The sequence below is a fragment of the Podarcis filfolensis genome (assembly GCF_964270895.1).
Source record: "Podarcis filfolensis genome assembly, chromosome: 16".
Lineage (NCBI taxonomy): Eukaryota > Metazoa > Chordata > Lepidosauria > Squamata > Lacertidae > Podarcis > Podarcis filfolensis.
Genome location: NC_139620.1, coordinates 33,249,513 through 33,277,163, shown reverse-complemented (window position 1 = coordinate 33,277,163; position 27,651 = coordinate 33,249,513). Strand labels below are relative to the sequence as shown.

Below are 27,651 nucleotides of genomic sequence, written 5' to 3'. Positions count from 1 at the left end.
CATCCGTCAGGCAAGTTTCCAAAGCTCAGGTTAAGTAGAGGAAGCCTCTTTAGCTAGGGATTGAATTGTGTCTACAATCTCAAATGTCAGAATGGGATTACACGAGTCCCAGGCAAGATGTATAGAGGTCCTGCAAAGTGATTTAACCATTGACAGCCTTCTTCTCCACAAATTTGCCTATTCCTCTTTTAAAGTGAGTAGATCTAGTTACTTGGGTGCCTACTGCGTTGAGTCTATGCCAGGGGTCAGCAAACATTTTCAGCAGGGGGCTGGTCCACTGTTCCTCAGACCTTGTGGGGGGCCGGACTATATATTTTTTTTAAAAAAAAGAAATGGACTGTACTGTCCGCAGGCTGGATTTAGAAGGCGATTGGGTCACATCAGGGCCTTAGTTTGCCTACCCATGGTCTATTTTCTTTCTTCTTTTTTTTTAAATATTTATTGAAATTTTACAAAAACATAAATTTACAAAATACAAAAAAAAGAAAAAAACCATACAAAAATACATTAAAAAAATAAAAATAAAAATACAAAGTACAAAAAACAGATACAAAAGAGTTAAAAACAAACCCATTTTTTGTAACTTTAAACTCATTAGCTTGTTTCCTTGACTTCCTCACACCTCCCCTTTTTGTATTCCCATTTAAATAATCAGATCAGCAAACCCTTACCCTCTTTCGTTTATCTTAACTCTATATCTTAACATATTATAGCTCTATATTTTCATCCATTATCAACTCATTTTTGCATATTCTCATTAACTTTGTTGCTAGTGCCTCTTATTTTCAATCCAACATCATTTTTAACATTCATTAATTTTACAGTGTTTCTGAAGATAGTCTTTAAATTTCTTCCAATCTTCTTCCACCAACTCTTCTCCCAGGTCTCGGATTCTGCCAGTCATTTCTGCTAATTCCATATAGTCCATCACCTTATTTTCTTTCTTCGAGCATGCATGCATCTAAACTCCTGTGTGTGAACACTAAGGCACCTGGCAGTGCTCAACCTGCCTCTTCGCACGCTACAGCTGTTGAGTTATTGCTGCTCCCCCCCCCTTGTAAACGACAGCAACAGACAGAATTGAGTGTCCAGTGGGGGTGAAGGAAGGATCTTGGGTAATGATCCTTGCGGGTGAGAATAGGGTCTTAGTGTTCCCATTTCCATCTGTGAAAATGGGAGGGTGTGGTTAATTTGCAAGGTGGCTACCGCATTTTTTACTCTATAGGACGCACCTGACTATAGGACGCACCTTGTTTTAGAGGGGGAGAACAAGAAAAAAAATTCTCCCCCTCTCTGCGCAGCGCCCCTTCAGCGAAGCGGCAGAAGAAATGGAGCCCCTTTCTTTTTTTTTAAAATAAATTTTTGTTGATTTTCCAACATATATTAAGACACAATACAACTAACAACACATAAACGAACAAACATATAAACACGTATAATTTCATAACCTCTTTTTCTTAAACTTTGTTTCAACAACTTCCCCATACCTCCCTTTTCTGCATCCCTGTTTTAAGCTTTTCCTGCAACCCCTAATTTCAATTACTTATAAGTCACTTTCTTTAATCCTTTTTCTCTTACCCAATTATTTGTCACTGCAATTCTGTTTTACATTACCCATGACATTTTAGCACTCATTAATTTTACAACAGTTCTTAAGATAAACTTTAAATTTCTTCCAATCTTCTTCCACCGTCTCTTTCCCTTGGTCGCGGATTCTGCCAGTCATCTCAGCCAGTCCCATATAGTCTATCACCTTCGTCTGCACTCTTCCAGCGTGGGTAGTTCTTGTGTCTTCCAATACTTTGCTAAAAGAACTCTTGCTGCTGTTGTAGCATACATAAAGAACGTCCTATCTTTCCTTGACACCAATTGGCCCACCATGCCCAGGAGAAAGGCCTCTGGTTTCTTATGAAAGGTACACTTAAGTACCTTCTTAATTTCATTATAGATCATTTCCCAGAAGACCTTGATCCTTGGGCACGTCCACCAAAGGTGGTAGAAAGTACCTTCAGTTTCATTACATTTCCAGCATTTATTATTGGGCGTATGATAGATTTTTGCAAGCTTGACTGGGGTCATGTACCACCTATAAATCATTTTCATAATGTTCTCTCTTAAGGCATTACATGCTGTAAACTTTATACCGGTGGTCCATAAATGGAGCCCCTTTCATTTCTCCTCCCGCTTAGCTGAAGGGGTGCTGTGCCTTAGCTGAAGGGTCACCTACCCTTCAGCGAAAGGAACCCGAAGCCTCCGGAGCACGGCGGGAGCGCTCCCACTGCGCTTCAGAGGCTTCACGTTGCTATTGTTGAAGCCAAGGAGCCTGCATTCACTCCATAAGACGCACACACATTTCCCCTTAATTTTTGGAGGGGAAAATGTGTGTCTTATGTAGCGAAAAATACGATATTTGCTGCCACTTGATGATGTAGTTATTTTGGTTCCTGTTTCCACCTGGTTACTCCGGCACGCTGCATCTGGCCCCAAATCTTTGTAGCAAGAATGCCCAAATACAGTGACCTGGATAAATTATGTAAATTTGCTTATATTATTCAGCTTTTGCTTGTCAGTAGGGGGAGTGGTAGGGGGGAATACCTCCCTTTGAAGGTTGGAATTCTTATTTTGGCTTTCGCTCTGGGTTCTGAAATCTCTCCACCTTTAGACTTCTCTTTCAAGTTTATCTTTATACCAACAGGACTAGAAACTTCCTTTAAATTTAAAAAGAAAAGATGGGGGAGTGGGAAGCTGTGGTTTTTCAAAAGACAGCTGTTCAGCCCAGTACCATATTTTGTGTGTTTTCTTCATGGGCATAGATAGACACAGGGACACCATTCTGCAAGATTTTTGAAAAATGTCACCAATGGAGGCATTTTGACAATTGTTTTTTTTTTAAAGTGGTTCCTAATTTGCTTACTGTTTTGTAATGCTCTTTTGTCTGCCCCCTCACTTTCTCCATTAGTTGGTAGCTAATCTTTGGTCTTAATGGAGTTATGTTTCCTAGAGCAGGAGCCAGCCAATCTGAATAATTGGTTCTGTTCTTGGAAAACTTTTTCTTCTTCTTAACAACAGAGACCTTTTAAAGATTAGCTACGCTTCTTTGGTGTGGCATTTAAAATGACAGCTACTACCATCCAGATTGTGTTCCCTGAGGCTGAGGTACAAAGGACTGCATTCACAATAGCAATGTAGGGGTTGGGATGCCACCTCTTTGAACATTTTAAAAGCCTGCAGTTAGAAAGTTAGGATATGAGAATGGTAAAATATGCAGGAATGATAGATAAGTAAATTGAACCATGGAAGGAAAAGAAGGGAAGTCAAAGGATATATGGCATTGTGCAAAATGTTCATTTTGAAATGTAGAATTTGAAAATTTAATTAAAATTACAATAAAAAAGTGATAATAATAGCAATAATAATAATTTATTATTTATATGCTGCCCATCTGGCTGGGTTTCCCCAGCCACTCTGGGCTGCTCCCAACAGAATATTAAAGACACAATAAAACATCAAACATTAAAAACTTGCCTAAAAAGGGCTGCCTTGGAGCATATGAGCATATGAGGAAGTTTAGGACGGGGCGGGGGGGTAGTTCTTTTTGTGGAAGAATAGTACCAATAAGTCTGAAATTGTACAATTTCATACCCTCCAACATTTCTCTCCTGAAAATAGGGATGTCCTAAGGTAAAGTGGGACGCGGGTGGCGCTGTGGGTTAAACCACAGAGCCTAGGGCTTGCTGATCAGAAGGTCGGCGGTTCAAATCCCCACGACGGGGTGAGCTCCCGTTGCTCGGTCCCTGCTCCTGCCAACCTAGCAGTTCAAAAGCACATCAAAGTGCAAGTAGATAAATAGGTACCGCTCCAGCGGGAAGGTAAATGGTGTTTCCGTGCGCTGCTCTGGTTCACCAGAAGCGGCTTAGTCATGCTGGCCACATGACGCGGAAGCTGTACGCTCGCTCCCTTGGCCAGCAAAGCGAGAAGAGCGCCGCAACCCCAAAGTCATCTGCGACTGGACCTAATGGTCAGGAGTCCCTTTACCTTTACCTTAAGGTAAAGTGGCATGTTCCAGGATAAAATCAGAAACCGGGCCGGCTTCTGTAAATCCGGGATTGTCCCTGGAAAATAGGTACCCTTGGAGGGTCTGCAATTCCAACACCTCAATCTGTAAAAAAGATAGATCAGCTGGGAATGATAAGAACATTACATACTTGTGTATGAGAAACAGAACAGACACTCCTTGATGTTATTAGAAGGCAGGAAAAATAGGAATGAGCTGGAAAGATGGGAGCCACACTGAAGCTTCCTTCCAGTTCCCCAAATTTGCCAATAGTTCTTCCACATAGAATCCTTCATCCTCATTTCCCAGCTTCCTCTCCATAATGTTTGCTCTCTACCTGTTTTGAAGCTTTTTCTGAATCAATGAGGGCTAGAAAGGTGTTGTTTTTTCTTACAATGACACCAACACAGGGCAGTGAGGACCAGATTTTGAGCAAGTGTGCTGCAAAACAGCTGCAAATGTGGGACGGCATTGCTGCAGTGTATGTAACCTTGATGCTCAGCGACCGTTTTGCCTCTGGATTTATTGGACAGGGAGAATACAGGAGGAGCAAGTTGAGCTAAGAAAGCTTGATTGTAATTTTCTCTCAAGATCAAATTGATTATTTTGAACTGCTTTCGCAGGGCCCCTAAAAGGTGTGGAGCCCATTGTCCGATGCCTACTCTGCCTATCTGGTAATCCGGCATTGAGCCCATGCTGCAGGCCCTCCGTCCTTGAAATGGCAGCAATTCGGCACTTGTAACTTTGCCTCGATTCCTAGATTCCACTCCTGTTCTGGACTCCCTTTACTCCTCAACTGCAAGGCAGTGGCAGCGTTTTGAATTACGCTGCCCCCCACCCCCAGCCCAGGCACCTGTGTGTTTACTCCCTGGCCCAAATGTTGAGGATGAGCTCAGCTTGTCCCTCCACGTGGCGGAAGAGGAGACGGGTTTGCTTCTTGCCAAAACGTTGTCACGGCATTAGTCAGCATGCCTTGGCATTGAATGTGCACATTGGCAAGCCCTCGCAAGAAGCACCCAGGGTTGGCATTGGCTCTGTGAACAGGTGAAGGGGTCGGCGATATGCTGCTGACTAAGCTAGGTTTTGGATGGCCTCTGTCCGCTCCCCTTCCTCCTCCCGTGTTTAAAACCTGTATATCAATGTGTGTGTGTAAAATTGTGAATCCCAAGCTGCGGTAAATTTCCTCAGCAAAAGGGCCTAGTCCTGTGTGTTTTACCCAGTGGGGCGTGTGTTTGTGTGATGGGCAGTCCAAAAGCAGAACCGAAGTCCATCTGCAGCTCCCAGCAAGTGGTATTGAGAGGAGTTCTGCCTCCAGCAAGATGTAGTAGCCAAAATGGCAAGTCGCCATGATGAACCCGGTGGCCCTCCATATGTTGTTGGACTCCGACTCCCATCAGCCCCTGCCAGCTTGGCTGGGAGTCGGGGATGATGGGCATTGCAGTCCAGAAACATTGGTCCCTCTCTCTCTCTCTGTGTGTGTGTGTGTGTGTGTGTGTGTGTGTGAGAGAGAGAGAGAGAGAGAGAGAGAGAGAGAGAGAGAGAGTGCGCGCTCAACCCACTTAATCCTGTTCTGGATTATTGTATTGTGGTTACTATATTTTATGCCGCTTTATGAGGCCTTTGCCCCCCAAAAGGCAGCCCCAAGGAATACGTTAAAACAGGGGTCAGCAACCTTTTTCAGCCATGGGGCCATCCACCATCCCTCAGACCATGTGGTGGGGCTGGACTATATTTTTTTTGGGGGGGGGGGAGAATGAATTCCTATGTATATCTGTCAACTTTTTCCCTTTTTAAAGGGAAATTCCCTTACTCCGAATAGGATTCCTCTCAAGAAAAGGGAAAAGTTGACATCTATGTATCCTATGCCCCACAAATAACCCACAGATGCGTTTTAAATAAAAGCACACATTCTACTCATGTAAAAACACGCTGATTCCCGGACCATCCGTGGGCCACATTGAGAAGGCGATTAGGCCGGATCCGGCCCCCCGGGCCTTAGGATGCCTACACCTGTGTTAAAGCAAAGAAAACTAAATCCTCTTAGGAGTCCTAGAGAACCGAGTTATTAGGCGGCAGACAGGCCAGTAGGCTGAGTAAGGTGTCTCCCTCGGGGATCACATCTTGAATGGTGTGAAAATAAGGCAAATCGTTGGTTAATTTGACTTTTACTGAGTGCAAGAGGGAACGTTGTCTACCGTCCGCCTGAGGGGATGGCAAGAGGGTGACTTGTGTCCGAGGAAGTGGCTAATTCCCCCCATGATGCATTGTTTGTGTGTGAGCCTGATCTCGCTCAGCTGCTCTGAGGTAAACGCAGCAAAAGCATGGCGTGCACACACACGCACACACCTCTTTAATAACTCTTGAGGTATTTTCTAACGCGTCGTGTCTCATAACTCGTGCCCAGTTCCCTGAGGGCTTTGGGAAACGGGGCTCTGCTCACTTCTGTCACTTGACCTGAACTTGCGGCTAGGACTGACCAAATTATAACAGATTCCTAGTCGATTCGTCAACTGCATTTAAGACAGTTACAAAAATAATAACGTAAATGTTCATTATGGAGCCGAGGTGGCAGGAGTGTTGGATGGTGACTAGGAGACCCGGGTCCAAATCTTTACTCAGTCATGAAGCATGGGCTAATCTCCACCTCACAGCCTTAAGCCAATTTGCAGGATTGTTGTAAAGATAAAATGCAGGGATAGGAGTTTTCACTCTCCTGAACTCGGAGCCTTTTTTGGGGGGTGGGGGGACGTTCCTTGATAATATGGAAACCTATGTGTTTTTATTGCTGCTGCTGTTTGGAAGGGGGCTGTGATATTATGCTGCAGTGGCTTTTGTAAATTGCATTGATTTTGGGAGAAGCAACAATTTTAAATAAATTGTACCATGCCCCTATCCCTATTGGCCCTTGCGCCTCGTATGTATTCCTTGCAGCATTAGATATTTATGGGTGATATTCGCTCCTTATCATAGATGGTTATCAGTTATTATAATAGCTGGTTTTACAGCTATTAATCTCCCCCCACCTTTCCCCCTCTCTAGGTATGAGGACCCTCAGCGAAGATACGATCAGACTCTTTCTGCAGCAAATTGCCGGCGCCATGAAGGTGCTACACAGCAAAGGGATAATCCACCGGGATCTGAAACCTCAAAACATCCTCCTTTCTTTTGTGGGGGGCAAAAAATCAAACCCCAATAACATTCGCATTAAGATTGGTAAGCCCCTGGAGCTGTCCATTGATTTCTTTAAAAAAAATGTTTGCTGGTAATGTGTAACATATATTGTAGTTGAAACTAGTTTTACAAATATCACGAGTGGAATTCCAAACCAGGCCAAGTAATTAGCTTTTTCTTTAAAAAAAAAAAAAAAGAAGTCATGCATTTTTATTTATTTTTGTCCGCTTCACTCAGTGGATTGTTATATTGCAGTTCTATGTGAATTTACACAGAAGTATTCAGCGTACTCTATAGCAAGTGTGTTTGACAGCCGAGTGCAACAATTTCCTCTGTTAAAATATATTCTGTGTTTTGGGGTGATACAAAAACTATTGTCTGCACTCAACGACAATTGTTTGGGCACACGCAAGTGCGCCTTTGTCGTCACCAAGTGGTGGTCACTCATGTGCGTGTACTGTGTTTGTGAGCTGTCATTTATTTTAACCTTGCTCTTTTTTCCTTTCTTTTTGGCTTGTTTTGGTTCTGCGTGTAGCTGATTTTGGATTTGCACGATACCTTCAGAGCAATATGATGGCTGCGACTCTCTGTGGCTCCCCCATGTACATGGTAAGTCCATTCTGGTTATCATTTTGCCCGCAGTAGGGACTATTCTTTATCACTGCACAATGTGGGGAGTTAAAAACAACCATCCGTTAATGAAGCTTATTGAACGTGAATGTAAGGCTCTGTTCCAATTGGGTCTCCTCTCACTTCCTGCTGTATGATGTTCCCTGCCATCAATCCTGTTTTGCATCTCTGCTGCCATGTGCCTTTAAATGCCCGATTAAAACAAATCAACCCTGCATTTTCTTGTCAAACCACCACAGTGGTGATGAGCGGGGCAAAGAACAGTTCTTGTATTACAGCTCCCCATTAAAGGTTTGGTGTCTCTCTGTTGCTTTGCTTCCGGCAATCTCCCATTTTGTGGGATCGTGAGGAGGTAGAACATAGGGTCTGACCACTTGGCCATCTGCCTCACTATTGTGTAGGTGGCAATGGTTCTCTAGAGTTTCAGACAAGAATCTTCCCTATCTCTCTCCCAGGGATTGAACCCAGGACTCCTCTCCCCAGTCTTGCCTGTGCTTTGTACCATAGAACTTAATGGAAGCCACCGAGAATCTAACCTGTGCTTATCTGCATTGCCCTGTTCCACCCTGTGATTATTTGCCCTCATTAAGTGTGATGAACTGTGCATGTGTGAGCGATTGATATTTACTGTAAGAATTCTGCACCCTCTGGGCAGCTCCCATTCAAAAGTGGGTCGTGTTGGTGAGGGGCTTTTGCACACTCCTTTGGCCCTCAGCCAATGCTCAACTGAGCTGATAGCTGGCTCTGGGCCTGCCGGCTGTGCCAGTTGAGTGTGGATTGATGTATTGATTTTAGAATCCTGATTGTAAACGATGTATCTCCCCATAACTTAGTATGCAAAGGGATGCTGTTCGGGGTCATAAACCAATCTTCATTGTCGCTGCTGCTTTGTGTGAACACAGGTGGTCTTCTGTTGCTCTGGCCTATTGTGTTTTCTGCTGTTGTGCAGGCAAAAAGCCATAGAGTAGTCTCATTCAGAGGTTAGCTTAGCCAGAGCTCAGCTCCAGGGCCTGTACTCCATGATAAAGCTTGGCTCTGAAATTATCAGTTGGGCTACGATTGTATTTATTTACCTAGACCTGGCTCTCTTTTGTTGTGGAACTCAAGGTGACATGAACTGATTTCAGTGGGGAGGGGTCTCCCACCTAGGCACCAGATGCAAGCCTGCTTAGCTTCAGCAATATTGCAGTATAGTGTGCCTTCAGACAGTGCTTTGTATTTGTGAAAGGGTTTTTCTGCCTGCTTTTAGGGTTTCTATGCAGCAGCAGCAGAAATTAACTTCAGTTAAATGAATCCTTGCTTGGAGCACACCTTTAATTGAAAGGTATAAAATAAGTATAAAATATATACTTGGTATAAAATAAGAAAGCTTATGTTAAAGGAAGTATATTCTTGATAGGAAAGCATTCTGTAGTCCTAGCTAACAAAGAAGCCATGCTTGCCTCTTAGTACTCAGGAAAGGACAGGAGTGATTGAAATTTGCAGGCACAACAGCCCCTCCAGAGTGGAGAAAGCCTACCACTTTATGGGCAAATAGGTTCAGGGGCTTTTCTGCTGGGCCCCATTTGAAGTTGATTTGGGGTGAGACGATCTGAAAGGGAATCACTTTCTGACTAAAAGCATTCCTTCTGATTTACTCATGAAGGAGCTCCCCCTCTCTACTCTGGATCATGCCATGTTTTCAGCTGAAGACGGAAGTTTTGATTTTTGTAAAACTGCCCCCTCTCCTTTGGGACTCAGCTGGATTCTTTGCAAAAAATATATAAAAAATAGCAGTCTAGGAGAACAGGCAATGAAGTCTGAGATTGAAAGCAATCACAAGAAGTCTGTCTCCTTGCTCTCTTTACTTTCCATTTGATGGTAGTGTTTTGCTATGAGACAGAAATACAGCATCCATTTGGTAATGCCTCCAGTTCTATCTCCTGTCATTAATATATAATCCTGTTCCACAGTAATAGTGCTGCCTCTTCTAATGGAAAGAAGAGGAAAGAGAGAGACTTGTCTGGTTTGAACAGGATGAATTTGCGGGGGCGGGGGGTTGGGATCTTTTCTCATTGCCATGAGATTGGCTACCAAGCTTATGTTGGAAAAGACAGTTTGTGTATGGGTGTTGGGCACTTGATTCCCACCTGAAGAGTCTGCCTTAGGACCTTTACATGTTAAGTAACAGCAAGCCTGGTCTACATCTGAAAGTGCACTTGACAGTCCCAGCTTTCCCGTTACTGTGACATGGTTCACAAGTTCTTGTGTTTCAGTTGGCAGTGAAGTGATGAATTGCATGTGTGAATAGCCTACATCAGGTGTCATGGATTTATCATGACTTGGTTTGTTTGGACAATGCCTTGGTCTTGAATGCTTCCTCCTTCCACTCTCCAATCTCCCTCCTTTTTCTTTTCCTGGCTCACAAGAGCTACAATTGATTTCTCTATGTATATGAATCGGGCAAATCAAATAGTGGTGTCCAGTTCTGACTTGGTTTGCAGCACTCATGGTTTGTGTGAATCAGACATAATGACAAGCAGTGGTTACGGTGGACCTGGAAGTGAGGCTGGGTATTGGAGCATGCGAGTGGAGGAAGAATGTGAGTGACTTCAAGGAATGGCCCGAATGACTCAAACCATGGCTTGGTCATGACATCCGAACCTGAACCTGCTTTTTCATAAATCCAATTTGCACATCAAGCTGCAAATCACCAGGTGTACATTAATAAAATCACAAACACACCGAGCATCATATATGTGCATGATGTGTGTGTAAATCCAGCCTCTGTGTACGATGAACACATTCTCAAAACTTCAAGTTTGTCCTCACGGGTTAACAAAATGCTAACTTTACACACACACACACACACCCCGCCCCCACATATCCATGCCTAGCTTGCCACCCTGTGGTGTGATCTTTAGCTCAGCCCTGGGGAGAGATGAATTCTTGTTCCATTATGCACTGCCTCAGAAAGGGAGAGGTTCCTTGAGGTCTGTCGCTGCTGCTGCTTCTGCCAAGGCCTCATTTTCAAAGGATAGCCTTTGATGGCATCTAATTCTTCTCTCTGGCCTCTTTGTTGTTATGACTAGGTTGCCTGCAGAGTGTTTGCTAAGATTGCAAAGATCAGCAGGGGGAGGAAGTCCTGGCGAAGGACCAAGCTTAGGGGATGCAGCCAACGGCTTGTTTGTATGAGGTTAGCAAACATGCAATAGCAGCTTGGTGCGCAACCCAAATAAAGAATAACGGGAATCGAGTCACAGCGACTCTTTACGTGTGTGCTTTAGTTTCATGTGGAGGTTGAAAAGAAAACAGTTCACAATCTTCCCACACAACTCTTGTCCCTCTGTTCCAGCTAATAAGAGACCATAGCTCAGTGCTACAACCCTGGTTTCTCATGCAAAGGATCCCAGGTTCAATTCCTGCCATCTCCCAAGTTTTTGCTTCCTTGCTTTTATAGGATTAGGTAGTAGATGATGCGGGAGACTCCCTGTCTGAAACCCTAGAGAGAGATGCTGCCAGCATGAGCAGACAATACTGGACTACCTTAGGTGGTGTCAGCTGGGCTAGACCAGTTCGTTGTGTTTAATGCCTCTCCCCCCCCCCCCCCCCCCGCAAAAATCAAATCAAATCTGGTTTTCAGATTAGCCTTTCCCATGGCAGTGTTCTGCCAAGGAACTTCTAATAAGGCAAATAAAAACCCGGCACAGCTGCACACAGGAGATCCCTGCAGGTAACCTGGCAAATGAGCAGTTGCCTTTGACGTCTAATTCACCGAGGGCATTGGCTAGACCTGTCATCATGGCTCTCAGTGTGAATCAAGACCTAATTGCAGCATACATGGTAAAAGGCTGCCGTGTTAGAATGGACTGTTCCACTTTGCATTGCAGGTGGAGGCAGCAAACTCCCAAGTTTCTTCTTTAAGGCATTTAAACGTCTCCATCTTCTTCCGAAGAGCTCCGAGCATGGCTGTGAAAATAAATTGGCACTATGAGGGATGCAAGGCTAAGGGAGGGAGAGAAGGAGAGAATAGCTGAAGGGCTCCTGGCTGATGACCAAACTAGATGTGCTTTGTAAAACAAAGGGTTAGATAGGCTCCAACATCATACACATTTCGTCTAATGTGAAAAACTTTTTATTTCTGCAGGCTTTCCCAGAAGGAAAGGGTTGGCATGCAGGCAGTATCTGATTGCTTTTAGGAAAACTGTTTCTGTCCATTTTATTGTGTTGCAGGCTACTGAGCTTGCTATTGTTTTCCTATGGCCCTCCTGGTGTTTCTGGGCCTTAGTTCCCATTTGCCTTGATTGTTGGCCAATGAGAGTTGAAGTCCTATGCAGATGTGCCCACAGGTTCATCACCCTAGATTAGTGTCAATTGTACAAATGTTGGAAATGGAAGCACCGGCTTATGGTGGGAATAAAATGGTGGACTTCTTGGAGCTACTTGGGACAAGGGTGGAATAAAAGTGTAGAAAATACAGTGGTACCTCCGGTTGCGAACGGGATCCGTCCCGGAGGTCCGGCCGCATCCCAAGGAATTCGCAACTGGAGGACCACTTCTGCGCATGCATGTGGGGTGAAACCTGGAAAAATACTTCCGGGTTTGCCGCGTTCACATCCTGATGCTTATGTATCCAGAGGGATACATCCAGACTCTATAAGGAAGGATACCACCCACCCACCCACGCTTAGAAAAAAACCCACTGCAGCTTTTGTTCCACTCGTTCTCACAGCCAAATTTGCTTGGATCTTATTTGAAGTGGGGAATATGCATGAGAGGAATTGCAAAGAGATTATTCAGGGGGAGGTGGGGAGTTCTGTAATAAATATCGGGCCCCATCCCTCCCTGTTATTATGTGTGATCAGGACAAGTCTAGGTTTATGCCGACTGGTCTGTTTACCCTCATCTGGTGCAGCCCTAAAGCAGGGAGCTGACTGTGGGTTTTTCACTGCCAAGGCCTAGGGGTGATTGCCAGACTTTGGGGAGCTTTCTCCGCCATTCCTGGAAGCTGTCCTCACACTCTCCTTTGTAGTAGGCCATATTCTTGGGAAGCTTGTTGTAGATTGTCATTCAGGCTGTGAAGTCTGGTGTTACCTGTCCTGGCTTGATTCCTTTGTTCACCTGGGTGGCAGGTGGTAAAAGATGTTGCTGTTTTTCAAACATGTGTGCACATTGGTTTTAGTTTTTTAGGGGAGAAGTTTGCTTAGTGTGGTGACTTATGTGTGTGTGCGCAATAGAAAAGGGGTCAGCAACCTTTTTCAGCCCGTGGGCCAGTCCACCGTCCCTCAGACCATATGGTGGGCCGGGCTATATTTTGAAAAAAGAAAAAAAATTGAACAAGTTCCTATGCCCCACAAATAACCCAGAGATGCATTTTAAATAAAAGCACACATTCTACTCATGTAAAAGCACGCTGATTCCCAGACCGTTCGCAGGCTGGACTGAGAAGGCGATTGGGCCACATCCGGCCCCCGGGCCTTAGGTTGCCTACCCCTGCAACAGAACATGAGTTAGCCCATGCGATGACCTCCAAATGTTGTTAAACTACAACTCCCATCAGCCCCAGCTAGCATAGCCCAATGGCCAGGGATGATGGGAGTTGTAGTCCAGCATCATCTGGAAAGCACTGTGTTGGCTACCCTTGTAATATAGAATGCAGATACATATGGATGCAAGTACATATGACAAGAGCAAAAATAGGCTTTATTTCACCCAGGTCAAAGACCCAATTTGGCACCCACATTTGCGTACACACATACAGAGGCTGGGAGCATTAGTAATGCCCCTTTGGAGGCTTCACCTGGGACAAAAACCCTGGCTAGCATCCCCTGCCTCCCGTAGCTGCAATAGAACATGCAAATAGAACATGCAAATAGAATATGCAAATGTGTATTATATATTCTCACAAACAGAAACATGCATGCATGAGAAGGGCATGGACCCCCCCCCCAAATCTCCAGCAGGTCAGGAGATAAGGTGTTAGTTTATTTATCTCATTAAAGCAAAATCACGCCTGAATTAACTAGATTAGAGTTATGAAATAACCTTCTCCATGCCTGTATAACTACATCGTTCTAAGCTGGGAACAAAATCTCTAATCTCTTTTGTGGAATCTTGGCCTCTGTGTGTGTGTATGTGTGTGTATATGCGTATGCATGGTGGTTGGAAAGGGAGACTCCAAAGGGACTCACTTTCTTTCACAGTTACCAAGAAAAAGGTTTAAAAAATAAAATAAAATAAATCGGAAGCTGAGGCATTAAAACAAAGTGTAATGTTCCCTTTCTTCTCCTATTGCAGGCCCCAGAAGTCATTATGTCCCAACACTACGACGCCAAAGCTGACCTATGGAGTATTGGCACCATCATTTACCAGTGTCTGACTGGAAAAGCCCCCTTCCAGGTGAGTTACCTTTGTGGTTTAGTTTCATGGCTGCCCATTAGGCCTTCTGGATTGCTCACCTGCCTCTCCTCGGAGGTTGTTTTCGTTGAAAAAAAGAATTCTGGCCTCCAACTTGAGCATCATCCATGTCACATGGGGAGAAACTTTGGGTTTGGCCTTCTGAGGGACGCAAGAAGGTCTGTTGCAAATGCCACATGTCTCGGTGGATGGTAGCACTGTTTTTCTTCCTTCATTTTATTTACTCTGTTTATTGAATCTGTATGCCGCCCTGGGCGATTCTTCCCTTGCTGTACTTGGAGAAAAATGGAACCAAGTGTGAGGAGATTGGGGTCAAGTAGCTGCAATTAGGGACACGGGTGGCACTGTGTGTTAAACCACAGAGCCTAGGGCTTGCTGATCAGAAGGTCGGCGGTTCGAATCCCCACGACGGGGTGAGCTCCCGTTGCTCGCTCCCTGCTCCTGCCAACCTAGCAGTTCGAAAGCACGTCAAAGTGCAAGTAGATAAATAGGTACCGCTCCGGCGGGAAGGTAAACGGCGTTTCCGTGCACTGCTCTGGTTCGCCAGAAGCGACTTAGTCATGCTGGCCACATGAACCAGAAGCTGTACGCCGGCTCCCTCGGCCAATAAAGCGAGATGAGCGCCGCAACCCCAGAGTCGGTCACGACTGGACCTAATGGTCAGGGGTCCCTAGCTGCATTTAGTGCCTGTTTCCCAGTTTGCAGCTGTCTGGGCAGGCCATTGGCCTGAGGGGAAGCTTCTTTGGGGATTAGCAACTGTATGGGGTAGACGAGTGGTTGGCTCAGTTCGGGGGCGGCTCCTGGGCTGTTTAAACAACCCCCGTGGGCCGCAGGTTGCCGATCCCTGGGGTAGACATAGAGCTTCCTGCCCAGGTAGGAGGCACCATCCGCTCTGCAAGGACTGAAACGGGACACTTTCTCTCGCCCACTCTAGACTTCTAATGCCATCCTCCTCCGCACCATTTTGGGAGAAAAGGTTTTAGAAAGCCTTTTCCCATTTAAAATACATTCACATCTCCTCTGGATAATGCAGCTTTCCAGAGTGGCTTGCATCAGAATATAAAAATACAAAATGAAAACGAGCAAACCCTAAAATCAATACCAGCTCCTCCTCCGCTCTCTGAGCCCAACCGCTTTTCCCTCAGATGTAGCAGCAGTGGAATGATTCAGTAGGTAAGAAAAGTAGAGGGGGAAATCCCAAATGCTGCCACAGTTAAAGCCTGTCTCTGGTAGCCACCCACCTGTTTCTGAAGACACGCCTTTTGATGTCCTCAGCAGGTTCCTACAAGAGAAGGCAAGCCTTCTGATAACCTTGCCTTGGGCATTGGAGCTTTTGTAGGTCAACACCAACACTGCCCAGAAACAAACCAGAAGTACTGAGTAATATCTCTTAAGTAGTTTAGTAATCTGTTCAATACAGAGGGCCAGCCCAACCATTAGGCAAAATGAGGCAGCTGCCTTAGGTAGTTGATTTTGGATGTTCGTTGCTTAAATTTATTTTTACTGCCAGGAAGTGGGAGAGGCACTTGTGAATTTTCTGCCTCAGTTGCCAAAATAACTAGACTGGCTTTGACCCATGTGACATTGGCTTTTCTGCCTCTCTAAGGTCTTGGGCTGTTCCACCAAGGTCTGCCTAACAATCTGTCCACTGTGTTCTGGATGTTTTTGAAAGGCAATGCTTGATTTTGCAATCAGATTATGCTCAGCTTTATGCTTGCATACTGTAGCTGACTTTACCAAGCTAACTTATCACCGCGTGAGGGATAGTTAACCAGGAAGTGTTACCCATTCTGCTCCGAGAGACTTAAGAATGGGTGTAGCAAGTATTCTTTTGAGCATGGCAAGTTCAACCTCGGGGATAATTGCTGTACTGCCGAGCATGGAGAAGAGCAGGAAATCTGCCTGATGGTGTCCTAAGCACTTGGAAAGAGCATCAAGACTACCTGCTGTGTTTTTTGAGACTCTGTGCAAGAGGGATGAGCCATCTTTCCCCCTGCCTTCTAGTACCCCAGCTGAGGAGGGCAGGGGCTTCTTGCCCCCCCATCACTTCAAGCTCTGAGCATGGCGTAACATCGAGCACATCCTTTGCTCCTTTGTCTGCAGGCTGTGCGTGTGGCAAGCATACATTTTGGCTGGATCCCAAGGCCAGCTAAGATTTGTGGACCTCCCAAAGTTTCGGCTTCAGCAAGCAAGCGAGTGATACCAGCTGCCAGTATGATTGCCACACACACAAAGGACCTGGCTAGGAAGGATAAAACTGATTTGGCAAGCTTACTAGAAAATCTAGCATGGTGGCAACCACGTTATAACATTCAGTACTTTTTAAAAAGCTGCTTCCTCCCTTAGATGATTCCCCCCCAATGCTCCTTTTTTTGTGGTGGGCAAAGCTCAAATAGTGATCACAAACAAGACTTAACTTTTCTAGTCTCCTTGTCTGTGTGTTCCTAACCCCAGGTTTTACAAAGATGCTTGGGGTGTACATATTTAAATGTCCTGGCTCCACCCTGCCTCGGGATTGCTCTTTATATCTTGATCGTGAGAGAGGTCATCTGGAGCAGGAGGGAGAGGAGGAAGTGGGATTTTGTGTGGTTTTTCTTCAATTATTTTTGTTAATTAAGTAGTAAAATGAGTTGCAAGGGCCCCCTGGAGCATTCTAAAGATAACAGGAGTTCTTCAAAGGTCTTCCTAAACAAATATTCTTTTTTAAAAAATAATAAAGTAGTGCAGTCAGGTTTTTGCAGACCTTGACGATGTTTTGACTTGCACAACAGCAGTTCTCTTCCAGCCTTGAGAAACTAGAATTGGAGTTTTGCGTTTTCACATATGGGTGTGATTTTTAATAATAACCGAGAGGTGTCTGGGACTTTGGGGTCTGATATAATAATTAATTTGGGAGAACCAGATTAATTAGGCTCATGCTAAGTGGTGATACAACTTCCAGCCAGACCACTTTTTGAGGTCTTTCCTTTCCTAGATCAGTGACTTCCCTTCTCTCCTTTCTAAGGCGAGATTTACACCTAGAGACTTCCTGGTTCGTACTCTTAATCCCACTTGCTACACCAGCTCAGCATGTTCAAGTAATGGCGACTGGTGCTGATTGGGATGGAAAGCAGGGGAGACCAACCGTAGTTGAGGCCTGACCCAGCTAACTCCAGCTTTGGCCTCATCCTTCTCCCTGCCAAGTTCTACAAGGACAATGCTGAAACTGAGCAGGAGGAAACTGATAAGCAGTCCTGTCCCCTTGAACTGCTTATAAGAAAGGGGGCATGCAGGTGGGGGCTGGCTGAAGGTAGAATGAGGTTGAGAGGTGAGTGGCCCCACATCCTCCACTGTGCGCCATCCTTGGTGAGCTCTTGGAACAGCTCCGTGTGAATATAACACAGGATGGTTCTTGTTATCACAGGTCATTTTTTCTACTGTTAAGCTGCTTTATGTTTATTCATCGCTGCATTGGTCCATCGCTGGCATTTCTTTTTGGAGTAGGTGTAGGCCCGTGGGTTGATAATCCTTCAATCTGTGTCAACACAGTTGGTGTCTGGAGTTGTGCTGATTAGACAAAACAGAAAACAGAAAGGGTGCAGAGTTGGGCCGGCTCTAAATTCTGCGCAAAGAAGCAGTGAGAGTGAAGTAAAGGGGGTAATAATAATGCAAAGCTGATAGGTTTGCATGCTCCCGAACGTCCTCAGTTTGCTTCTTCATATGGTTAGATTTTATTACTTACTTTTATGCAAACATGCATACACAAAAATATTCTTTTTTAAAAAAACAAGCAGATCCCACAATGGACACTGAAAAGCACAAAACACTCATTATACTGAGAAGGGCACATCTGGATTCATCATCTTGATTTATCATTCCGGAATAATTTATTTATCATTCCAGAATAATAATACATTGAGAGTCTGTCTTCGCTAAAAAAAGGGGGGGGGATAAATATTATGGGCATAAACTTCAGTTGTTTCCTTTATAAAGTTATTTTGTATATTATGCCTTTCCTGAGCTTTTATATAATGCTTGAGCTTTGTCATGTAGAACGATCCCCGTCTGTTTCTTCTGTCCAGATCTTACCCAGAACCTTGCCCATTTTTGGCAATCTCTCATCACTTAATTAGCCACTCTTGATTATAGGAGTAATTATTCTGACCCCACAGTGGAAAGCAGTGATCTTGGCAGCTAATAAAAGGGTTTGAAACAAGTTAATCCAGCAGCCCGTTGAAAATGGTTGTCTAAAAAGTTCAGCAACGATCGTCAGTTGATCACGGGAGCAAAGCAAAAAACCCAGATTGAGAGACTGTGTCCCTTCGATTAACAGGTGTTGGGGGACAAACAGATGGTGGCAGTGGGGTGGGGGTTTACTAAAGCTTCTTGGAAACACTGCTTAGTCCACAGGTCACCAGCCAAGCACCATGTTGTTCTTGGACCGGTGCCTCAGACTCTTAGTTCTCCTAGAAAGAAAGTTATGGAAGAAAATGTGCATTTACTTTCTAAGTAATTTCTGTGAAATGAGAGTGGTGTTGGCACCTTGTATATTTTTCCTGGTGCTGAGGAATGCTTCCTGTTATGACAACAGTTTGTGTGATATCTCAGTAGCCAGGACCAGCTGGATATAACAACTACCTGACATTCAGAAGACATCTTAAGGCAGCCCTGTTCAGGGAAGTTTTTAACGTGTGATATTTTACTGTATTTTTGGTTTTTATGGAAGCCGCCCAGAGTGGCTGGGGAGGCCCAGCCAGATGGGCGGGGTATAAATAATAAATTATTATTATTATTATTATTATTTTCCATGTTAAGCCTAAGGTTGTCAGGGGTGGCTATCCCTCTGATTTTTAAATTATGCCATGCTCCCCCCTGGCAGCCATTTTGTGACTGGCACCCCCAGCTCACTCTCAAAATTCAAAATGTGCCCACTAGTCCAAAATGGTTGGTGACTCCTGGCTTAGCCAAGATTTCCTTGAAATGCGAAGCTGCAGTAGATGTACTTTAAGACGGCGAGCAAGCAGGGCTTTCCTTAAGTTCTCAAGGGAGAACCTGCAAAAATCCCTTTCTGAAACTTCCCCCTCCCAGTCTTAAGGATCAATAGGGAAATGTATTTGTATCTCGTTACATCCAGCACCCTCTGTAACGAGAGAAAGATTCCTTGCTCTCAAATGTTTCTCCTTGCATTTGAGCTGGCACAAGGCTTTCTGGTGCCTTGCAGTGATGTCTGGCAGGTGCAATATGTGTGCACGAGGATCCAGTTATCAGGGGGATGTGGGAACGGCAGCAGCATGGCCTTTGCAAAACTATTGCAAGGGTGTGCCTGGCTTTTTGAAAGCCTGTCCTGTAAGTTGTGAGGGGCGAGTTGCAGCTGTCTTTATACTTCCAACGCAAATGAAACCTGCTGGGAGTATTTTTCCATCTGAATAGATGTGAGCTGACAGTCCGTCTCTCTTTAAGCCCAAATTTTAAATCAACTAAAATAAATGTGTCCCTTCCCTTGTCCCTTCTCTCTCTCACCTACCCAAGCAAGGCTCAGCCAACTGTGACATTTTAAGCACAGGAGAGGCTCTCACGACTGATAATCAACAGTTGAAAGAAGTACCTCACTTTAATAATAATAATAATAATAATAATAATAATAATAATAATAATTGTTTATACCCCACCCATCTGGCTGGGTTTCCCCAGCCACTCTGGGCGGCTTCCAACACAATATTAAAAACATGATAAAACATCAAACATTAAAAACTTCCCTAAACAGGGCTGCCTTCAGATGTCTTCTAAAAGTCAGATAGTTGCTTATTTCCTTGACATCTGATGAGAGGGCGTTCCACAGGGTGCCACTACTGAGAAGGCCCTCTGCCTGGTTCCCTGTAACATCACTTCTTGCAGGGAGGGAACTGCCAGAAGGCCCTCGGAGCTGGACCTCCGTGTCCAGGCTGGATGATGGGTGTGGAGATGCTCCTTCAGGGATACTGGACTGAGTACCATGGCTGCTACTGAAAATGGTCTCCATGAGCCACATCCTCCTGCTCTCCCTGTAACATCTGCATCCGCCCAGTTACTCTTTATTTAATGTCATCAGGTTTGGTGTTTCCATGCTCTGTCGGCAACTGACAATGTGAAGCGGTGACAGCAAAAGGCACACATAGATTCCACACTAATGGGAAGAGAGAAAAGAACATAGTCTGCTACGTTATAATGTGTAGCATGGTTCCCCCCCCCCCTTTTTAAAAATAAAGGAACACACTTCCATACTTGTGCTGCATGACACCCAGCAGGTTTACCTCCCCCACATCCTAAATAATAGCCAGATGTCTGACAGGTCATTTTATTTTAATTTTAAGGAGCTTTTTGTGCTCACCAGTGTCTCTAAATTAAAACAATGGACCCTAACAGAGGGATGAGATTAATGGGATCCATAATCCTTGTAAACAGATTGGATGACAGTTTATTGAGTTGTTAATTCAATTCCCGACCCTGCCCCCCCCAAAAAAGCATGCCACGGAAGGGCTTTTTAATGACGATGAGGGACGGAAGCATAGTTAATATACTCATTCTAATATTTGTGTAAACATATAAGCCATGTTTCTTGTCTTACACACTGACTTCTTAATATCACTGGTTTTGCAGTTATGATAGACCAACCCTGGCATATTAGGGTGCAGGAGTTGGAAGTACTGGAGTATGTACAGAGAGACAGAAGAAATTAATCTGTCTTGCCCCTAAAGCTTGCCTTTCATTTTGAAATTTATTTAATTTATATCCCTCCCTCCACTAACCTCAGGAAAATGTAATTATTTTTATTCTCTGAATAAACCTGTGAGGCAAGCTATGCTAAGACCTGTGGGTTCACCCAGGGCTACTTCTTGAATTTCAGGGCTGACTGGAGATGAATAATAATAATAATAATAATAATAATAATAATAATAGATAATTAATTTATTATTTATACCCCGCCCATCTGGCTGGGTTTCCCCAGCCACTCTTGGCGGCTACCAACAGAATATTTAAAATATGATAAAACATTGAACATTAAAAACTTCCCTAAACAGGGCTGCCTTAACTCTGCTGTCCTCTGATATCCTCAGTACACAACTCAGGATCAGTTTGGAAAATCCTTCAAAGCAATGCCAGGATTTTTACACAGCCTGCCTCCTGCTCCCCTCTTGCAGATTTGTTCTTCTGTTTCTTGGTTGCAATAACCATAGTTTTTTGCAGTGACCACCTGAGTTGGGCAAACTTAAGATAGTGTTAACTTCCAAACTAGGGTTTGGAGCAGGGATGAGAAACCTGCACATGTTGTTGGGCTCCCAATTCCCATCAGCCCCAGTCATTATGGCCAATGGTCAGGGATGATGGGAGTTGTAGTCCAAAAGGCATCAGGAACTCCATCCCTAGTGCATGGACTGTCACAGCACAATCCAGGTTTAGTCCAGAAGCACATTCCACTATACTGAATGGGGCTTACTCTCTAGTAAGTGTGCTTTAGGATTGCAGACGCAGTGGTGATTGCCTCCAATTCCCTGCACTGGATTTGGGGGTTAGCACTAAGCATAAGTTGCCATATTTTGAACTTTGTGACAATGTGTGGTTTTTGCAACCTGGAGTTGGAGGAGGGAATCCACTTGCGAGGGGAGTGGAAGAGAGTGAGATCATGCAATTGAATTGACTGTCCCATTCTTCAGGCTTTCCTTAATTGAGCTTTAGCTTCTGTCTCACCCAGCCAAGCGGCTCAGGTCATGTTTTGTAATGGTGGGGGCTGTTCTGTGGTGTTGGGTGAACACTTTACAAGCATTTGCTGCTATTATTGTGGGGCCAGCTGCCCAACCAGTCTCTGGCGTGGTTGTAGCAGCAACAGCTTCCACCTGTTTTCTCTCTCTCCCCCCTCTCTCATTTTGTGTTTTGAACTCTCTCAATCTCCTTGCAAGCATTTTAGCTTCACTAAAGAGCATCTTGTTTTGAAAAAAAGATGGTGTTTGGGGTCAGGCTGGACTTGGCGATAGTGCTAGCTGCCAAGGGGGCAATATTCTGGGCATGGAGGTAGATTGTGTCTTGGTGAATTGTATTTTTAACATCAACTATTATCCCCTTTTCACATGTGGCTCTTGGTCGGTTAATCCTCTTGTCTTCTAGAGTTGGTATATTTATGCTTCCCTTTTTTTTTGCTGTCATGTTTTTGTAAGAATGTGTTTGGGGCCTTTTGTAGTTTAATTTTTTTTAAAAATGAAGTACTGTATGAGACTTATAGGATTTAGCTTACTTATTTTTATCTGTTTTTAATTTACCCATTTCCTTGACCCTGACCCCCTGTAGACCCTACTAAAGTTTTACTCACCACTGCCAAAGCTCCCCACCCACTTCTTGGGGGAAGACTACTTACAATGTGTTTTGTTCATTTTTTGTTGTTATATTGTAAACCACCCTGATATCCTCTGATGAAGGGCTGTATATAAATTTAATGAATAATAATAATGCATTTTTAATTGTAAAAATGAGCAGGGATTCTAGCATGGCAGTAGTAGCGTAAAACAATGAATGTGCTTATTTTAAGTAATAACTGTAGACTAATTAATATACTACCTCTCAGTAAACTTCCAAGGGCGCTACAAAAATAACAATTAAAAATAAAAAGTATCACTAAAAGTATCTGGGATATGTATGTTTTGGAATTCACTCTGGGGAAATTTAGCTTTTGGCATCCAAAGGATTCCTTTTTTTAAAGAAGAGAAGCTCCTAGTCCTCAAGGCTGTAAAGTCCAAGTATGTGAATTATGTTTGTTGCAGGGTGTGAAGCTGATGGGGATCAAAGTGAATTTCTAGTGGCTGGACTTAAGGGCTTTCCTTACTCTTTTCCTACCTTCCTCCACAGTCCATTAGCAGAACATACACTAGTGGCCAAAATTATGGAAACCTTTTGGAAAAAGCATATTTCTGAGGTTTGATGGCTCATAACACCACTTTTTTGGAGCACTACCATAAAATTATATATCAATGGAAAGATAATTTAATGAAGAATGTAATGCAACAAAGTTTCTTCAATTATCTGTTTTCTTTTAAAAGTTAGAGCCAGATAACCAGAAAAAGGGAGCACAACTTGCTTGGGTTGATTTGCAGTAGGTTTCCTTCATTTGAATGTAGCCAATGAGCATGAGTGTTTAGAGCAGGGGTCAGCAAACTTTTTCAGCAGGGGGGCGGTCCACTGTACCTCAGTCCTTGTGGGGGGGCTGGGCTATTTTTTGGGGGGGGGACATGAACGAATTCCTATGCCCCACAAATAACCCAGAGATGCATTTTAAATAAAAGGACACATTCTACTCATATAAAAACCGCTGGTTCCCGGACCGTTCGCTGGCCGGATTTAGAAGGTGATTGGGCCACATCTGGCCCCCGGGCCTTAGTTTGCCTACCCATGGTTTAGAGAGCCAATCATGTGTTATGAGCCATCAAACCTCGGAAATACACTTTTTTCAAAAGGTTTCCACAATTTTGGCCACTAGCGTACCTGGATGCAACTAAACATGCAAATATATGCTTGATTTTCATAATTTACACATCCTTTCAAGGTGCAGCTTCTTTTAGAGCACAGTTTTAACTTGAAGCAGCCCTCAGATGATAAAATTTGGGGGTTTATAATTTTTTAAAGGAAAGATTCAGTATAACAATAGAACGTTAATGTGCGAAGAGCCTGTTCTGGGCTGTAGCCCAGTTAATTCTGCTTTCATTTCCCCCCATCCCAATAGACACTCTGCATCCTTTGCCAAGTAACCATGTTAAGTCCTTACTGAGCACTTTATATTTTTTGGTGGTAGGAGATTGCACTATTGAGGGTTTTTCGCTAAAAAAATTTTTTTAGCATGTGTGCGATTGTGCACCTCTGTAAACATCTGAGTCCCTCCCCAGTTGTGTTTGGAGATGGCACTGCTTTAGCCGCAGAAGAACCAGGCTTTTGGAGAATTGAGATTGGATAGGATAAATATGAGGGATAGGTACAAAAATATACCAGTGGTTTCTCGTCTATGGCAGCGTTTGATTGATCTTGGATAAAGAAATATGAGAAAGAGCAATGGTACAAATTGCTGTAAAACTGTATTAGAGAATATATAAAGAATAGATTAATAATGGTAGGTACATTCACTATTAGAATAAAAACATACAACGGGAATTGACGAAGTCCAAAGTCTTTATGATATTTTTGCTAATAATTTTTGTTAATGATCACATAAAAAGTAGCATAAATACAGCTGAAGCTTAAGGTTCATAATTATGTAAGAAAAGATAAGTATATGGGTTTTTTCCTCTTTTGTGTACATGATTGAAATTTCAGTTTACTTTAAGAGATGTACTATATATATGTAATGTATTGTAAGACTATTAATAAAGCTTGTTACATGCTTTTTAAAAAAGAGATCGCTTGTGCGATATAGATGGATAGATAGATAGATAGATAGATAGATAGATAGATGATAGATAGATATAGTTAGATAGATAGATAGATAGGGTTCCAGAAGGCTGTATGAATTTGCTAATCACCCTTCTCCTCTTTCCCCCACTCCTTCACAGGCAAGCAGCCCTCAAGACCTTCGGCTCTTCTATGAGAAAAACAAGATGCTCATGCCCAAGTAAGCATTCTTTCGGTGCTGCTATTCTCTGCTTTCTCTCTCCCTCGAACTTCACTGCCACTTGCTCGACTCTTCTCAACACCTGTCCCCTTGTGCTCTCAGCTGGGCATGTTTAGAAATAACTTGGCAACCTGCCTCCTCCGTCTGTTAGCCTGGAATGACAGAGCCCAGAGGCTGGCAAGCTGAAACTTGGTTACCTCGGTTGACCTCGTCCAGGAGCACAAAAACAATCCAAGCAGATTCTTTTTCGCATTCGCTTCTTTCTTTTTGAGGGAGGGAGGAGGCTTGGACAGCTTTAAGAGGCAAAAACATCCCCAGCTGAGCATAGCAAAATACGTCCGTTTCACCCAAGTGTCATTCGCGCCATCCCTGATGGAAACAGGTCCAAACCCTTATACCTATAGCATTTTATGACCATTATCTCAGGGAGAACCCTGTGTGGTTGTGGGTTAGCATTAATCATTCCTAGACGGCAGAGGCTGAGAAGGGACACGGAAGAGGGAGCATGCTTGTTTTCTCCTGCTCTGGAGGGTAGGACTCGAACCAGTGGCTTTCAGTTACAAGAAAGGAGACTAGGCATACGGAAACCTTTCTGACGGTAAGAGCTGTTCAACAGTGGAACTGTCTCCCTCGGGAGGTGGTGGACTCTCCTTCCTTGGAGGCTTTTAAGCGGAGGGTTGATGGCCATCTCTCATGGATGCTTTAGCTGGGACTTCTGCATTGCTGGGGGTTGGACTGGATGACCCTTGGGGTCCTTTCCAACTCTATAATTCTATGAGACCAACTGTCTCCTCACTGGGAATTCCAGGGTGGGAACTGGGGCTGCCAACATCATTAGTAGTATTACTATTCACTCATTATAGGCCTATAGCGCCTAAACTGTTCTAATTGCTGTGCAGAGGTTAAAAGGGTAACACATTGGACATCCATTGGAAGTCTTTAAACAGAGAATAGATGGCTATCTGACAGGGATTCTTTAGCTGCAATTCCTTCATTGCAGGAGTCAGACTACTTTTTGAAACAGCTGGGCTTCATTAATACTGCACAGGAGCTTTGAATGCCTTCTAGTGTGATTGCTTTTATCACTGGAGAGCTGGATTTCATTTTATTCTAAAAAAAATTTGGGCCAGGGTTGGTGGTGGATCCACCTGCCATTTCCAGTAACTGGCTAAGAGAGTGTTATGAATGAATTAGTGTTTCTCAAACATGGTTCCCCCAGCTGTTGTTGGGCTACAACTCCCATCATCCCTAGCTAGCAGGACCAGTGGTCAGGGATGATGGGAGCTGTAGCCGAACAACAGCTGGGGAACCAAGTGAGAGAAACGCTGAATTAAGTGTTTGACCGTTCTTGGAAACCAGACTGATTTCTGGTTCGTTTCACATGGAATGGTGATCTGAGGAATCTGTTGGTTTTTATGGTTGTAGGAGAAAGACAACTCTGCAGAATGTGCTTCAAGTAAGCAAGGATTTCCCAGCTATGTTGAAACCCCCCAACACATTGCTATTCAAACTGTGTTTGTGAATCCTAGGGTTACACAGCTCTCTGAAACCATGGTAGTAGTGAAGAAGTTTCCTTTTGCTATCATCTTCCTGGATGTACACTCATACCTCTTGTGAAGGTGACTGCCCAGTCTGTTTGGGCCTAGTCATTGTGTGTGAACCAGGGTTCACTGTAGGATACTTGCCAGAATCCACTGCAAAGCTTAAGTGTTCCACAGTGGACGAACCACTGACAGTGTTTGGGTGTCACAGTAAACCATGGGTTGTTGTGACGCGAATGAGCCTTGGTGAGCTTTTTGTTCTCCTCCTAGACCGCAGGCTCAAGGAAGAATGTACAAGCTTTCAGTTCCATTTTTAATTAACCCTGTAGCTCATCATGTTGTCCATACTTAACAAACTGTGGCTATTTTTAACTTGGTTTCTTTGAAAGAAGCCAGCTTCAAATGAAGCTAACCTGTTGGAGCAAGCCATAGTTACAGTTAGCCACAGTTTGAAGTTTGGATGCAGTACTAAAGTGTGGTTAGTTGAAATTGGAAGCAAAAACTCATGGGCATGTTAGGAGAGTGACCGGGGAAGAGTGCAGAGATGTGAGACTTGCCTAGATTCATTTCCATTACAACATAGCTCACTGCAATGCCAGAATTCAGGCAGTTCGAGGCTTGAACCTCCTTCAACCCATCTGATCCCTAGATTTGATTCCTAGGTGTCCCTTGTGAGGGGTGCAGGCCACACTCCTTGCAGGATTCAATATACTTCTGAAACCTAAAGGTTGGGAGAAGGAGCTTCTCTTAGTTTTAGCCCCTTTAGCGCAGAGAGAATATATTGTGTGAGTGAGACACAGGGATACCGCTGGCAAATGGCATCCCTGGGTTTGAGATATCCTCCTATGCCGCCCCACTGTTGTGCCATCATCATGCTGCAAGTTTCATTTTCTTCACACAATTTCTGGTCTTAAACAGAGATAACCAAGCTTTTAATTTCACTGTGGGTGTTTGATTCAGCTTCTCAGTGCAGTGCCAGGCCAGGATGTTTGTGTTAACGTCAACATTGCTTTGTGAATGAGCCAGTGTGCTTATTTTACATACTATATTTATTTACATCCTGCATTTTTCCCAGACAGCGACTCAAAGCGGCTTACATATAAAATAGAAACAGCCTAAAATGTAGAAAAAAGCAGTCATTAAGAAGCAATTAAACAGTAATAGAATTAAAAGATATATATAAAACATACAGATAATTACAATAAAATTTGCATCACCAGCCCTTTGCATGCATTTAAGCTCTTTACATTCATTTA

General features: G+C 43.9%; 1 protein-coding gene across 1 annotated transcript in view; it reads left to right on the top strand.

Moving 5' to 3' along the window:
- ULK1 (unc-51 like autophagy activating kinase 1) overlaps nucleotides 1–27,651 on the top strand; it is a 113,821-nt gene that overhangs the window by 34,515 nt on the left and 51,655 nt on the right. The window contains exons 6-9 of the mRNA XM_083589860.1: nucleotides 7,094–7,267; nucleotides 7,761–7,834; nucleotides 14,132–14,233; nucleotides 24,796–24,854. Coding sequence (XP_083445986.1) covers nucleotides 7,094–7,267; nucleotides 7,761–7,834; nucleotides 14,132–14,233; nucleotides 24,796–24,854 — 409 coding nt within the window. The remainder of the gene's footprint in view (nucleotides 1–7,093; nucleotides 7,268–7,760; nucleotides 7,835–14,131; nucleotides 14,234–24,795; nucleotides 24,855–27,651) is intronic.